The 14,366-nt window shown below is 43.7% G+C and overlaps 1 protein-coding gene and 1 long non-coding RNA gene across 6 annotated transcripts in view; one reads left to right on the top strand and one right to left on the bottom strand.

The window, feature by feature from the left end:
- Positions 1 to 455: 455 nt before the first annotated feature.
- Positions 456 to 14,366, bottom strand: part of LOC132449686 (deleted in malignant brain tumors 1 protein-like) — a 49,562-nt gene continuing 35,651 nt past the window's right edge. For 3 of the 5 annotated variants that reach the window (XM_060041461.1, XM_060041458.1, XM_060041457.1), the window contains 4 exons: positions 5,429 to 5,764; positions 2,936 to 3,043; positions 2,555 to 2,639; positions 456 to 1,721 (listed from right to left, as the gene is read on the bottom strand). In XM_060041461.1, coding sequence (XP_059897444.1) covers positions 1,565 to 1,721; positions 2,555 to 2,639; positions 2,936 to 3,043; positions 5,429 to 5,764 — 686 coding nt within the window. In that variant the 3' untranslated portion in view covers positions 456 to 1,564. Of the gene's footprint in view, positions 1,722 to 2,554; positions 2,640 to 2,935; positions 3,044 to 5,428; positions 5,765 to 5,862; positions 6,154 to 6,240; positions 6,544 to 6,916; positions 7,232 to 7,393; positions 7,703 to 7,785; positions 8,092 to 8,271; positions 8,587 to 8,815; positions 9,113 to 9,407; positions 9,723 to 10,180; positions 10,475 to 13,675; positions 13,749 to 14,170; positions 14,337 to 14,366 lie in introns of those variants that run through there. The other 2 variants (XM_060041462.1, XR_009523632.1) reach the window with 2 other exon arrangements.
- Positions 10,474 to 12,496, top strand: LOC132449693 (uncharacterized). The gene is made up of 2 exons (XR_009523635.1): positions 10,474 to 11,265; positions 11,306 to 12,496. It is a non-coding gene; the product is annotated as an uncharacterized LOC132449693 (long non-coding RNA).

The raw sequence follows: 14,366 nt of genomic DNA, 5'->3' as shown, positions 1-14,366 counted from the left end.
GGTATGAATGATCATTTGTCATTCCATTTGATAATCCCATTTAACTCCATGTGGAGTGGATTTAAAATATACATTTTAAAGTGAGATTAATCACGAGTTAACTCACCAATATTATGCGATTAAAATGTTTAATTATTTGACAGCCCTAGTTTAATTAGGCCTACAACTAGAGGTTGTAATTAAACTAGGCGCAATGAGCGTGCGGAATCTCTAGTAAACATAATTTATAGCCAACTGCCCAACTTCGGAACGCATATTCATGTGAGACGTTTGAGTTTAACAAAAGTCATGGCTAATTTTACGTCCTAAGCAATAACCTTGTAAACTGTCCGGGTCCTTTAACGGTGCAATGCTGATTAAGCAGGTTCCGAAGCAGGTTTTCCAGGTTATTAAGCAGGTTATCCGTCTTTGCAGCTTGTTGTGCTACTGTTAATGTCACTGTTTTGACTCCCCTGCCCCATTCATTATATTCTATATTGTAAAGTAACAAAACATTTTCAAGTAACATTCATTACTTTATTTAAACATACATCGCTATGAGTAAATCCACATTTGAACAATTTTACTTTTTTATCTGAAATCATCAGCAGTAGTCTAAAACTAAACTATAGAGCTTGCAATATCGATCACAAAGGCAACAATGCTGTAGGCTGGGATATTTAATCCAATACAAAGACATTTCTTTACACCAATGCCTTTTTTAATGGCATTTATTTAATTCAGATTAAAATATACCATAGCCACATTTGTTTTTTGATAATCTGTGATTATCGCTAGTGGGCGTGTCCCCCTTGATGTATGATAGATAGATAAACAACAATTGCCACAGTCCACTGGGTAGGCTGGTGGACTGATCTAGCCAGTATACATCTAGGCGGACACACCCACTAGGGATGTCAGCAGGCTAGGTCATACAGGAAGGCAGATTTTCAAATGGCTTGTAATGGCTAATAACACTCACACCTGGTGGCTTGATATCTACCCTTTAATATATTGGTTTTATCTTGGTCCCATCTTTGTACTAAACTCTAGCAGCACGAAGGAACTCAATGCGAAATTCTGCATTCTGTTCCATCAATAGACATACATAGACACTGAGTTGGCCTTTGGATCACGTTTGGATCACGTTGCTGCCATATGAGGGGAAATCTATTAAAAACGGGATAAACTGCGGTTTCTCTTGATGAGAAGCACAATTACATTTACATTTTTCAGCTGATTTCAGTGAGTAGTTTTTGTGTTCATATTAAGTCATATATAACAAACTGCAGCCTGTTTACTTGTATTTGTTTAAAAGCCAGTCTTGGCCTCTCCAATATGGCTGCCACGTCTTTATACATCGAATGTGGTTCCATCACCCTGCTAGAGTTTAGAACCAAGAAGGCCATCAGATGAACGTCCAATGGAATGCATATCTATGCTCTAAATGTAGCCAATTATCCCACTAGTAACCTCTCTCAATTAAAATTTTCAGTAGATTCTTCAGTTCCTTTCCAAGATCCTTGACGATATATGAATGATTACATAACACCACAACCCATTGGCCCTTTTACTGTGTTTGTTTTCATGAGTGAATAAGTGGCTCAAGCTCGTAACAAACTCGCCCGGTTAGGTCTTCGGTGGCATTTCTCTCCAGATTGTTGTCGGACTCGACCTCGTTTGGGCCCTTATCTTCGGGGTTGGAACCATTGCCATATTCATTCGCCAGGGTATTATAGTCCCTGAGGAGAACAATATTGGATATTTGTGTGTACTTTTAGGGAGATTATTCAGCAAAGCGACTTAGTGTCTGTTAGACGATGTCATTGGTTAGAGCATCCTGCTCAGGGACGGAATAGGAAGATATTGGGGTTTGAATCCAGAACCTTTAGTTTGGGAGCCTAGCCGCTAGAATATCATGCCTCTATATTAAACAGTGAAGCATTGCAAACATATCACATGGTCTTCCCTTATAAAACGACTTGGACTCTATTGCCGCGTTTCCACTGCAGGGTGCGGAACGGATCGGATCGCAAAGGGGCGGTAGGGAGGGGGCAGTATAGCCCAGCTCAGTTCCGAGGTCGCGACAGTACCCTTGGTGGTAGGCCGGATGTCAATCGCCGCGGCAGCTACGTAAACATCGTAAACAACGTCTTCCTCCCCAAGAATGCAGACGAACGTCTCCACCTCCTTGTTCGCCCAAGCAAGCTTTTTACGCGACATGTTAATTGTAAAGAATAATACCTTGAGGCTACTGTTTGTTTGTTTTTATCCCCGCGTCACCCGGAAGTGACGATTCTGTCGACCAATCAACGGAGGGGGGGTGTAGCTAGAATTCCAGGGTACCCTTTCAGGCGTCTGGTCTCGTTTTGGGTACCGCAACGGAGGAGTCCCTAGAATGGGGTCGGAACGGGTACGGCAAAGTCCGGGTCACGCCCACTTTTGGCGGTGGAAACGCGATCCGACCCGCACCTTTGCGATCCGATCCGTTCCGCACCCTGCAGTGGAAATGCGCCATATATTGACAAATAATTATGAACTGCTTTATTGGACATTATCTTCTTTATGTCTTTACCTTTCACTCGGCGCTCCACCTCTTATTTCTGCAGTGTCTTCTTTAATCACTTCCCCAACTCTACTGGTGAACTGTACCATGGTGCCTGAAACACAAAGTACAACAAAGGGTTTCTTGGGGTAGCAAAAAAAGCAGTAATCCTTGTTTGGTATTAATGCTAGCTCTATTCACCCAGAGTTGAGCTTGTCTGCTATCATTTTTAACATTATTATGTTGTAAAGTCTGAAGCTATGTAAAGTCTGATTTGTGAAACATGTGTTTACTGTGTTGCTACAGTAAATACCTTTTCTAAAAGTACAGGTGTGTGTGTGTGTGTGTGTGTGTGTGTGTGTGTGTGTGTGTGTGTGTGTGTGTGTGTGTGTGTGTGTGTGTGTCACTAACGTGACGCCATTCCTCTCCTTCTCCAGCAGAGATACACAATGGCGGACAGAATCAGGACTAGCGCGAGACCAACCATGGTTCCTGTCACGGTCGAAGAGACAGCAGATCCTGTTGGAGAAAGTTTTGAAGCATTTACCCCAGGTGTTACCAAAAGTATGTTGAGTATCCATTTCCATACCTACCCTTTAGACACCTTTTCTGTCAGTAACCTATAGCATTATTTTGAGGGTGGGGCTTAGGGGTGAAGGCTAATGTTTATCTGAATATGTCCAGAAATGAAACCCATATTTGGTATATGGTTTTCCTTAAGGCCCTAGACACCGGCAAGACTCAACGGCCAACTGCCTTAATCCAACAACTCCGCCTCTCGTCTGACCTGTTCGCAGAAAAACTGCATTGAAACACACCGCGAAGACTACTGCCAACCAAACCGGTAGCCATACATTTTCCCCTTGAGCGAGATGCAGGCGCTAGCCTCGCGGTGCTAGTCCACCCCTCCCAAACACCACGCTGATTCTCTGGTTGTGTACACAACCAATCAGAGGCTCTATACCTCAGACGCCTACGCTCTCAGATTAGCATGTTGATTCTGACCAGAAACCGTCTGCTCTGTTCCAAAAGCTTCCAGCACAGATGAACACACAAACAGATTTGTCTGAGTCTCCCCAAACGTTTCAGATGGCCAACGGTTGGGCCAGTGTGTTCCTCGCTTTAGACGCTCTTTTATCCTAATAGTTATATAGGGTTTAATTTAAGGCTTGAATTGGATCAACCTCAACACATAGGGCAACATTTAAGAGTTTTGTTTTTGTCTAAAGTTTGGAATTAAGTGTCTGATGTTAGAAAAAAATCGGATGCAATTCTTTGCTTTCGTTTATATTGTGTTTTTTTTCCTCAATGGTGGAATAAGTACATAAATAAGAATAAGGTCACGTTTATATGTAGCAGGGTATTTATAGAAACAAATATTTCCCCCCCTCCGTTTTCAAAAATAACATTGTGCACACAACATCGTTTTCAAAAAGTTGTCGTTGACATCAAAACGCATAAATACGCCGTTGAGCGCCATTATAACTATGCCAAACCTATGGGCGGCAGTGTAGGGAGAAGGATAAAGCCAGGCAAGCCATCAGAATCCTCAGAATCAACAACAACGAATAACACGAGCGTCTTCCTGTAACAAACAAACTGTAAACATAGGGCACTCATATGACGTTAAAGGGGACCTATTATGCTTTTCGACTTTTATGACCTATGAACGTTGTTATAATGATTGATAGTCATATTTAACCATACACAAAAAACGATGTCGATTTTCGGGAAACTCTTCCTCTCATCTGGGCGCTTTCAGCATTCTCTGTCAACGCTCGGTTTCGTCCTTCTCCGCCCCCTCGCCCCCCTTCTGCCAACCCAACTCCGTTGTGATTGGTTACCTTCCTTGAAGCGCGCGCGCGGGAAGATTTGACCAGGCATATGGAGGCGCGGCAGGAGTGCCTCTACGTCTACGTAGATGATTTCCCGGAAATGTGAACAAGTGAATCGCAAACGTTGTCCCGAGTGTTTAGCGCTCTGCACAGCCACCCCCGACTGTTAGCAGGGAATACGTCAAAATGCATGTACGTCATTATTTGACTCTTTAGTTTGATTAAACATGACTATCAATCATTATAACAACGTTTATAGGTCATAAAAGTCTAAAAAGCATAATAGGTCCCTTTCAAGCATTTCCTGGTGCATAATGTGACGCTTCAGAACCTAAAACCCTGTTTCTCCTCGTTGACACGACAACACATAAACTGTGTTTTCAGAAATCTCCACTTTGGCCGGAGTTTTTAGAAATTATCGTTTTCTGTGATAAAAACAGCATTTTCGTGTAAATGAGAGGCCAAACTGCGTGGAAATATCTGCGTTTTCCCTTCCTGTAAACGGGGCTTAAGTACATCTCACATGTGTAAGTGAATCTGAAATCTGATGTCATGCGCAAAGCGAGTTCTAAGCTTGATCACCTGTTGCTTCTAGTTTCCATATATCTGATTAGATGGACATTACAAACCTTAGTCACATGTGCCACCTTTGTGTTTCAATTTAGGACTTCAGGACGTGGGTGATGCAGAGAGAAACTCAATGCTTACAGCCTTAATTTGACACAACTTCGTGCAAAACTAGCATGAAGCTGCATCATATAAGCCTATCAGCATACATTTCAACTCGAGCGAACATCATTTAGAAGTGATAATAGAAGTGACACCAACCGCCAAGAAACGTCTCCATTCATCGCATCTATTCACTTCTTTGCAAAAATTCTCTTTGCTTTTATATATCCATCATAGACCCATAATAGGTCTATGTGGATAGGTGTCGCTATTAACACTAATTAAGGGTCCGCTCCATTTAAGGACCCACACCTGTGTTAATCCTACGATGACACCTTTCTGAAAAGGGTCTATTCACTGCACTAACATGGAACATGTGACACAAAGTCCTGGAACTCACCTGACACTATGACCTGGATTATTTTCGAGGGCACTGAATGGAAGGATTGTGTAGAGATATTGATGGAATAGACACATGTGTAATCGCCCTGATCTTGCGTGGTGACGTCGAAGAAATCAAAGTAAGCCACTTGGATGATGGAGTGGCTTAACGATTCCTGATGCTTTGTGGCGGTGGTGTTGGACTTGCGCAGGTAGAAGGACCCCCCCTCGTATTTGGAGAAAATGGAGCAAGAGATGGAGAAGGTGCTTCCTCCCTTGACCTCTATTTTGTTAGTGGGTATAAGCATCATGGGGCCACCCGATGGCAGGGAGATGATGGGCTGCTGGAGTTTCACTGTGAAGGAGACACCAAACAGAACTTGTGTGAGCTCACGGAGGATTGGCCGACGCCTTGTTGTTATGGCATGTCATAGAAACAACAGTGAGGCTGACCTGTGACTTTGAGCTCAACAGGATCCCCCAGCATGTCAATGGTTTTGGATAGGATTTTCTTTTGAAAATGGCAGTGATACAAGCCTCCATGGCTCAAGTTGGTCTTGGGGATAGTGAAGGTTGCACTTTCACTCACAGAGTATCTCTGCATTCTGAAGGGGCCTGGTGTCTTTTGTAAGATATACGTTCCTCCCAGGTGGTCGGTTAACACGGAGCACGTTATTTCAACTCTGTCACCGAAGTTTACCACTGGACCCGGGTTCAGAGATACATGTGGCTTGGGTAAATTTCCTGCAAACAGGAAAACCTGTATCAATGTCGGACAAACGGATCAATACCATACAAATGAAATTTTCAAAACAAATGGTGTTTGCTTACCTAAACATACAATGCCCACATCTTCACTATGACCGCAGTTATTTTCGCCATAGTTCTGATGAGAACACTGAGTGATCGCGTCCTCTTCACCGGTACAAACAACATTGTCCAGCCATATTGGGCCACTTCCTGCACCAAATTCACCACCAAAAGAAAGGCCCTGGCCACACCCCATCTGCCGGCACACTACTTCAGTGTTACTCATTTGCCATTCGTCGTCACATATCGTTCCCCACTGGCCATTGTGTGAAATCTCCAGCCGGCCAGAACATTTGCTTCTGCCATTGACCAACCTTATCGATTCTGGATACAAGAAGAGAGGAAGCGTGAACTGCATTAAATACAGATACATTGATTGTTTAAGCTGGAGGAATAATAAACTAAAGGGAAGGAGCAGCCATATTAACTGTAACAGGAATCGGTACATTCTTTTTCAGCAGACAAAACGTTGTTGATTTGAAAGAGTTATACTTTTTTACTGTTGAATACTTCTGGCGGAGTTAAGTCCGCAAATTAAGTGCTTAAAGATTTCAACCTCCAGCAAGATGATTGCTCGAAAACAATATGAAGCCAAATAGAGTGAAACACCCTGATTACCCAGACTTATGCTCATTGGCAATCAGACTTCAGAATCATTCTGAGTAATATAACATTATCTAACCAGCTCACTGTGTACCTGTGCAGACAACACCGGCATCCTGTTCGTGGCCACAGCTAGTGCCGTTGAATCCACTCTGTGAGCATTTGAAAACTGACGCCTCATTGTTGAAACACAGATCGCTGGCTTCCCATATGGGCCCGGTGCCTTGCTCAAACTGTGCATTACCAGAGATGCTTGCCGCATTCCCGCATCCCAAGAGACCACACACAACCATAGCGTCGGACATGGACCAGTCTTCACCACACACGGTGCCCCACTGGCCTGCGTGTTGGACCTCCAATCTCCCAAAACATTGACCCGTGGAATGGACCAAGCGCGTCGGCAAACCATCTGTGGTTGTGGACAGGTTGTTGGAAGAAATATAAAATCTGTCATTGCAATTTCTACCTAATATTTATGCATTTGATTTAGATTGTTATTTTCTTGGGAGTGGTCTCATAGTATTTATTTGAATATAATATAGTACATGAAACAATAACTAAGTTCCCTTACCTGAGCACAGAAGTCCAGCCACTGAGGTGCTGTTGCAAGTCGAGGAACCAATGTTCTGTTGTCTGCATTCGTCGGGTGAGTGCTCGCGTCCAGTACAACTAATTTCTCCGATCAACATGTTTGTGCTGCCTCGGCCAAAGAAGCCAGAATTAGGGATCTTCTGGGCCCTACCACATTGGAGATACGTACATACCACCGCCGCATCATTCATATCCCAGGTTTCATCGCACACACTTCCCCATTGGCCATTCTGGTACAATTCAACCCTTCCGGTGCACTTATTGGATCCATTGACTAACCTCACGTTACCTAAGACAAAATACAAAATATATAAAAATAGTAATGTGATAAGTGTGCCTTTCAGACATCCAGACTTCCCAAAGAGTTTTTACCTGAACAAACTACTGTTGCCGCAGCAGCATGATTCTGGCTGGTCTGGGCATATCCTCTAAGGGAGCACTGGCTTATCGAGGTTTCTCTGCCGTTACAAGTGGTGGTGTACCCTGTCGCCTGGCCGGCATGTCCGAAATTGAACGGTGTTGAGGCCACCACCGGTTCTCCACATTGCATCTCTCTGCACACCACAAGCGCTTCATTGAGCCCCCAGTTAGCATTAAACACTGGTGCCCAGTGTCCTTCCTGGTTGATCTCCACTCTGCCTGAGCAGTGGTTGCTCCCGTTCAGGAGTCGGGTGGAAACTGCAGAACACAGGATGGGAGGATCAGAGACGCAATCGCAATCAAAGAACCGTCTGAAATGACATTTGTTATTTAAAGGGTGATCCCTTATGTCCAAAGCCTACCCGTAGGCATCTGTTAAATCGCTTTGCATTAAACCGTCTGCTAAATGACTGAACAGTTAAAGGTCAGGACACTCACTTGAACATTGCACTCCAGCATCTTCCATGTGGTTACAGTTGCTCTCACCAAAGTCTGTGTGTTTGCATTGCATGAGCGAGGTCTCGTTACCAAAACATTCCAAGTCGTCTAACCAGACGTTACCCCGGCCCGGGCCATAGTAGGCTGCAGGTTTGATGAGTAAGGGTGTTCCGCAGTCCATCGCTCGGCATGCGACCTCTGCGTCCCTGATGTCCCAGGAGTCATCACACACGGTTCCCCATTGGCCGTCGTTTTGGACCTCCACTCTCCCCGTGCATCGATCAGTGCCATTCACCAGTTTAATATCTGGTTGGCCTTTGCGTAATACAAGAATACAATAGTCATTGATTCTACAACTCGGACAGGTATTAACACAACACACACACACACACACACACACACACACACACACACACACACACACACACACACACACACACACACACACACACACACACACACACACACACACACACACACACACACACATATGTGGTACCTCAATTATGCACATGATGAAAAAAATCAACACGCTATCTTTTACCTGTGCAGTAAACAACTGCTGCTTCACATGCGCTCGGGTTAGACTGAAGCGGGCAGGCGGCAATGGAGGTCTCAGCGCCGACGCAGCTGGCCGTGAAACTTCCCAGATTAGTACTCGCTCCGATGTTGAGCCTCACAGCCTTTTTATCCGGCGTGCCGCATTCTAACTCACGGCACACCAGTGACTCTTCCTTATTTCCCCAATGGCTGTTTTTACAAATCTTCACCCACTGGCCCTCGTGTTCAACTTCCAGTCGACCGTTGCAACGACTGGTGCCGTTGAACAGCTTGACTTTCTCTGAAAAGGGCAAATAGTATATTACATAACGCATTCTCACCAAACAGCCCTTTTCCTTGTAGAGTAAAAAAGCCTTCAAGCCTTCCATCTTCTTTTGCCTCTCGTTTTGTGCCTTGCTTCTCTTGATCCCATGATCATGCCTCATCAAACATCTACTGAATGTCTGCTTCAGATGGGACTTTTCCGACATTGACTCGTTTGGTGAAAAAAGGATGAATGATTTTAATCATTTTCCAGTGTGTCAACATTGAATTCCCACTTGATTTGGAGATGAATTGTGAATAAAAGAGAATACCTGAACACTCGACGCCGGCATCTTCCGAATGGCTGCAGTCATTGACCCCAAAGCCAGCGTGTTTGCATTCTCCCAGTGTCCTCTCTTGGCCATTGCACCCAAGGTCATCCAGCTGAATGGAGCCAGCCCCCTGGCCAAAGTGGGCTTGGTATTTTACCCCCAGGGCCGTCCCGCATTTCATCTCGCGGCACGCAACTTCTGCCTCCTGTAGGCCCCAGCTATCATCGCAGACTGATCCCCACTGGCCTTCGTGTAAGACCTCCACTCGTCCAGAACAACGAGTCGTCCCGTTGACCAGCCGAATCTGTTTACTGTCTATCCCGGTTCAGAGAGGGACCAGTTACTCACAAAACATCAAAGAGTGAAATGCCAATAACAATGCCTTTTTTGCAATCTCAAAAATTTGCAGAAATTTGTTTTTTAATACCATTTAAACCTCACACCAATCGATTCCTTGAAGGGCCAACTACCCTTAAAAATCCACCCTTGAAGAGTCAGGCTCTTCAAGGGTGGTTGGTATTAAAAAACACATTTCAACAAACTTTTAAGATTGCAAAAATGCCCACACTCTGGCTCCAGCCACTGCTTCACAATTCCCTCCAGTTGGAATCCAACCCAACACCCTACACCCCTAGAAGAGCCTTGCTCTTCAAGCATGGCTCTTCGAGGAGGATGGAGTCACCCATCCCAAGAAACAGGATAAAAGCATCCACCAAATGGCACGCGCATTCTTCACACATTACAAATAGCAATACAAGTAAGGGTTAACATACGTGTACAGAGAAGGGAGGCGCTGTCACAAGTGTCGGCTGTTTCCTTGATTTCACACTCCATGAATGACGTCTCGTTTCCCAGGCAACTTGCCTTGACTCCTATTGGTGCAATTCTGTCCCCAAAGTCTGGCATATCCTCTCCAACAAGTGGGGTCCCACATTTCAGCTCCTGACACAACACCTCATGCTCTTTCTGGCTCCAGCCACTGCTGCACAATTTCCTCCAATGATCACCATGTTTGACCTCAATGCGACCCTCACAACGCTGAGTCCCATTGAGCAGCTTGATGTGGTCTGAAAAAGAAACCCCACAAGTTTCCACGAAGCAACAGATTCTTGAATTTGTGAATTTAATTTCTGTGACCGTGTATGAGTAAGAATGACTTCTGACTTCTCTACTCTGTAGTGTCATAAATCCATTTTGAATGAAACTGTCGCTTGTTTTATAGATAATAATACATATTACATTTTTATTAATACATTATATGATTATGATTGAAATATTACATCATTATCAATTTTATAGATATAACAACACCGGCCACCGCAAAACACAAACAATTGTAATCTATTGAATACCTTTTCCGGAAGTTAGGGTTTCAATGTCCCAGAACTAGGGGATAAGATCAAACTAAGCAAACATTGCATATGCATATATGTAACTCTTTTTAGTCACCTATCAAGTGCTGATATTGGAGGTGTCTCAGTAGAATTGTAGCCTTGCCATTGTGGCAGGTAGTTGACCTGGCATGTCATCTGTATTTTGTTCACGTTGGACGTATAATACTACTTCACAATGTGGCCAATGTGACGACTCTTCTTCAATATGCTGCTCAATACCCAATTATCCCCAAACTTCTCTAAGGCTGTGGGACTCCTTATGCGTGGTTGACCTCATTGCCAGGTAGACCAAAACATGCCTTTCTTCCCCGCTGACATATACCTTTGTTAGATGTGCTTCCCCCCTTTTAACCCGCGTGAATGTATACATATTGCGCCGTTCTAGGTAAGGTCTACTGCCGCGTGTCACACCGCTGTCCTATGGAGGTAGATTTGTGTCTTTATTATGCAATCAAAAATAATAGGTTTGAGAGCAAAACTTTCCACACTGCAATCAGAAAATAGGTTTGAGAGCAAAACTTTCCACACTGCAATCAAAAAATAGATTTGAGAGCAAAACTATCGACACTGCAATCAAAAAATGTTTTATTGCAAGATAAATTAATGTGACAAAAAAATATTAATGGGAATCCAAAAGTTTTGTTTGCAAACCCAAAAGTTTTGTTTGCAAATCCAAAAGTTTTGTTTGCGAATCCAAAAGTTTTGTTTGCGAATCAAAAAGCTTTGTTTGCGAATCCTAAAGTTTTGCTTGCGAATCCAAAAGCTTTGCTTGCTGTTGAGCTGAATCTCGTGGGCGGAACCTACGCCGAAAGATGTAAGATACGTCTCTATTGGCCAGTCTCGATCGGAGTGACAGCTTGGCAACATCCACAGTTAGTAACGAGAGAGGGAGTTCTATTTCATGTAGGCTACGCCGTCTAGGCTTCGCCTTATGGGCTTGTCCCGTGCGCGCGCATGCGCGCCCTGAAAATTCCGTAGGCCTCCCTGTCAGCCGACAAGGAGACCATGGCAGAGGAGAGCAGGGCGATGTTGTTGACCGCCGCCGCGGATTGAGAGGCACAAACGAACACCCTGTCCGTCAGGCCGACAATCCGCTTCTGGAGGCGGTCGGGGGGAAGTGGCTTTTCGGATGTTGCCAAGCTGTCACTCCGATCGAGACTGGCCAATAGAGACGTGTCTTACATCTTTCGGCGTAGGTCCCGCCCACGAGATTCAGCTCAACACCAAGCAAAGCTTTTGGATTCGCAAGCAAAACTTTAGGATTCGCAAACAAAGCTTTTTGATTCGCAAACAAAACTTTTGGATTCGCAAACAAAACTTTTGGATTTGCAAACCAAACTTTTGGGTTTGCAAACAAAACTTTTGGATTCCCATTAATATTTTTTTATCACATTAATTTATCTTGCAATAAAACATTTTTTGATTGCAGTGTCGATAGTTTTGCTCTCAAATCTATTTTTTGATTGCAGTGTGGAAAGTTTTGCTCTCAAACCTATTTTTTGATTGCAGTGTGGAAAGTTTTGCTCTCAAACCTATTATTTTTGATTGCATAATAAAGACACAAATCTACCTCCATACTGTCCATGAACGGCATCGAGCAAGGGTGGGTCTAATCTGGATGGCTGCAACGTAACGCACGTAACACCCCCGTCTCACGGACGATACATTGAGACACATTGGTCTTGTTACATTCACCTCTCTTAAGAAAAACAAATCTGTGGTGTGGAGTGTTAGGACAACAGGCGATATATAAAAAACATATAAAAACACGTTGTTGTACTGCAGCCGAACCTGAACACACGACCCCCACGTCTTCGCCGTGGCCACAGTTGTTGGTGCCCAATACTCTGTGTTCGCATTTCAGCAACGAGGTCTCCAGGCCGGAGCAGCGCACGTCGTCCAGCCAGATCTCCTCTTTGCCCTCGCCGTAGAAGGCGCGCGGCTTGATCTCCAGGGCCGTGCCGCAGTCCAGTGAGTTGCACACCACCTCGGTGTTTTTCAGGGTCCAGCCGTCGTCACACACCGTGCCCCAGGTGTCGCGGTGGAGCACCTCCACCCGACCGGAGCAGCTGGTGGGCCCGTTGACCAGCCGCATCACCGCTGCGCCTGGAGGGGGGTGGGGATGTGTGGGGGGGGGGGTTGTGGTCTTTGCTCTTTGTATAGCACACGTTGTTTGTAAAATGGATTGAATGTACTTACCTGCACACAGAGGGAAATTCAGTAGACCTACAGGGGGAACAAAACAATTAAGGGATTCATAATAATAATAATTTCATTATATTACATTGTATAATAATAAAATAATAACTGACTATTGGCCTATCAATAATACATATTGGCTATTATTATAATTATAGCTAAGAACTAACTACTAACTAACTATGATGCAATCTACTAGCTGATAAAGATCTCGATCTGTTGACTGAAACAAATAAGTTCTCAAATAATTAATAATTTATGTTTTTCTTATGTCTTGTGTGTCTCTAGAATGTCTCTGGTGTCTTCTATGTCTTCGTGATGGGCCAGATGTTATCAGGATGTTATTATTTGGTCAATGTACTGTTAAATAAATAGCGTTGATCTAATAGTTAATTCCCTACACTAACTAGATTATAAAAATGTTCACGTATATTTCACATTTGCAACAGAAGAGGATAGAAACATCCTTACCTATGGCTATAACAAGGAGAACATGAAGATGTATGGTATTCATAGTAGTTATGAAGGACAGCCTAACTCCTGTTAATACTGAGGATAAAAAGAAATACACAAGTAGTAGTTGTTTAACATGTAGGTGCTCATTTATGTGGACAAAAAGTAGAACCTTTTGGCTGTGGCAATTTGTTAAGATAATGATTGATATGTTTTACCTTCTTAGTACACCCAACCAAAGGATCTCCTTAACAGCAGACAAATCCAGGATACTAAATCGAAATAGTGGAAAAGTCTGGATATGAAAAAAAGACAAAATGAACATCCCTGTACAGGTGACATAGATGAAATGACAAAAATGGCCTTTGGACTTGGAATGCCTGTTGACTTTTGGATCAATCATTAAAGTTGTATTTTGTAAATTGTGGGCAATATTTACACAGTTTGGGAAAAGAAAACGTGGTTAACCGTATTCACTCTGTCGCATTTGGATAAGCAAGCAAGGGGCAATGCGAGTTGATGCGATTACCTGTGTTGGAACAAACAGACATACAGCCATGGAAGCTGCTAAACACTCGTTGCACTAGTTTGGAACCTATATATATTTTTATTGTTTTTAATTGATATATAATTATAATGCATAGCAAACTGCCCAACTTCGGAAGGCATCTACACCGCGAGGCAATTTGAGTTGAACAAAAGTCATGGCTAACTTACGTCCCAACAAACCACTTTGCAACCCGGCCGGTTCCTTTAACGGTGCAATTCTGACGAAGCAGGATCCAAGGCAGGTTCTCCAGGTTATTAAGCAGGTTATCCGGTCGCTGCAGCTTGTGCTGGTGCATGATCACTGTTTTGATTCCCCTGCCCCATTCACTATATTCTATAATGTAAAGAACAAAACATTTTCAAG

This window comes from Gadus macrocephalus, chromosome 21, assembly GCF_031168955.1.
Source record: "Gadus macrocephalus chromosome 21, ASM3116895v1".
Lineage (NCBI taxonomy): Eukaryota > Metazoa > Chordata > Actinopteri > Gadiformes > Gadidae > Gadus > Gadus macrocephalus.
This window is presented reverse-complemented; position numbering and strand designations above follow the sequence as displayed.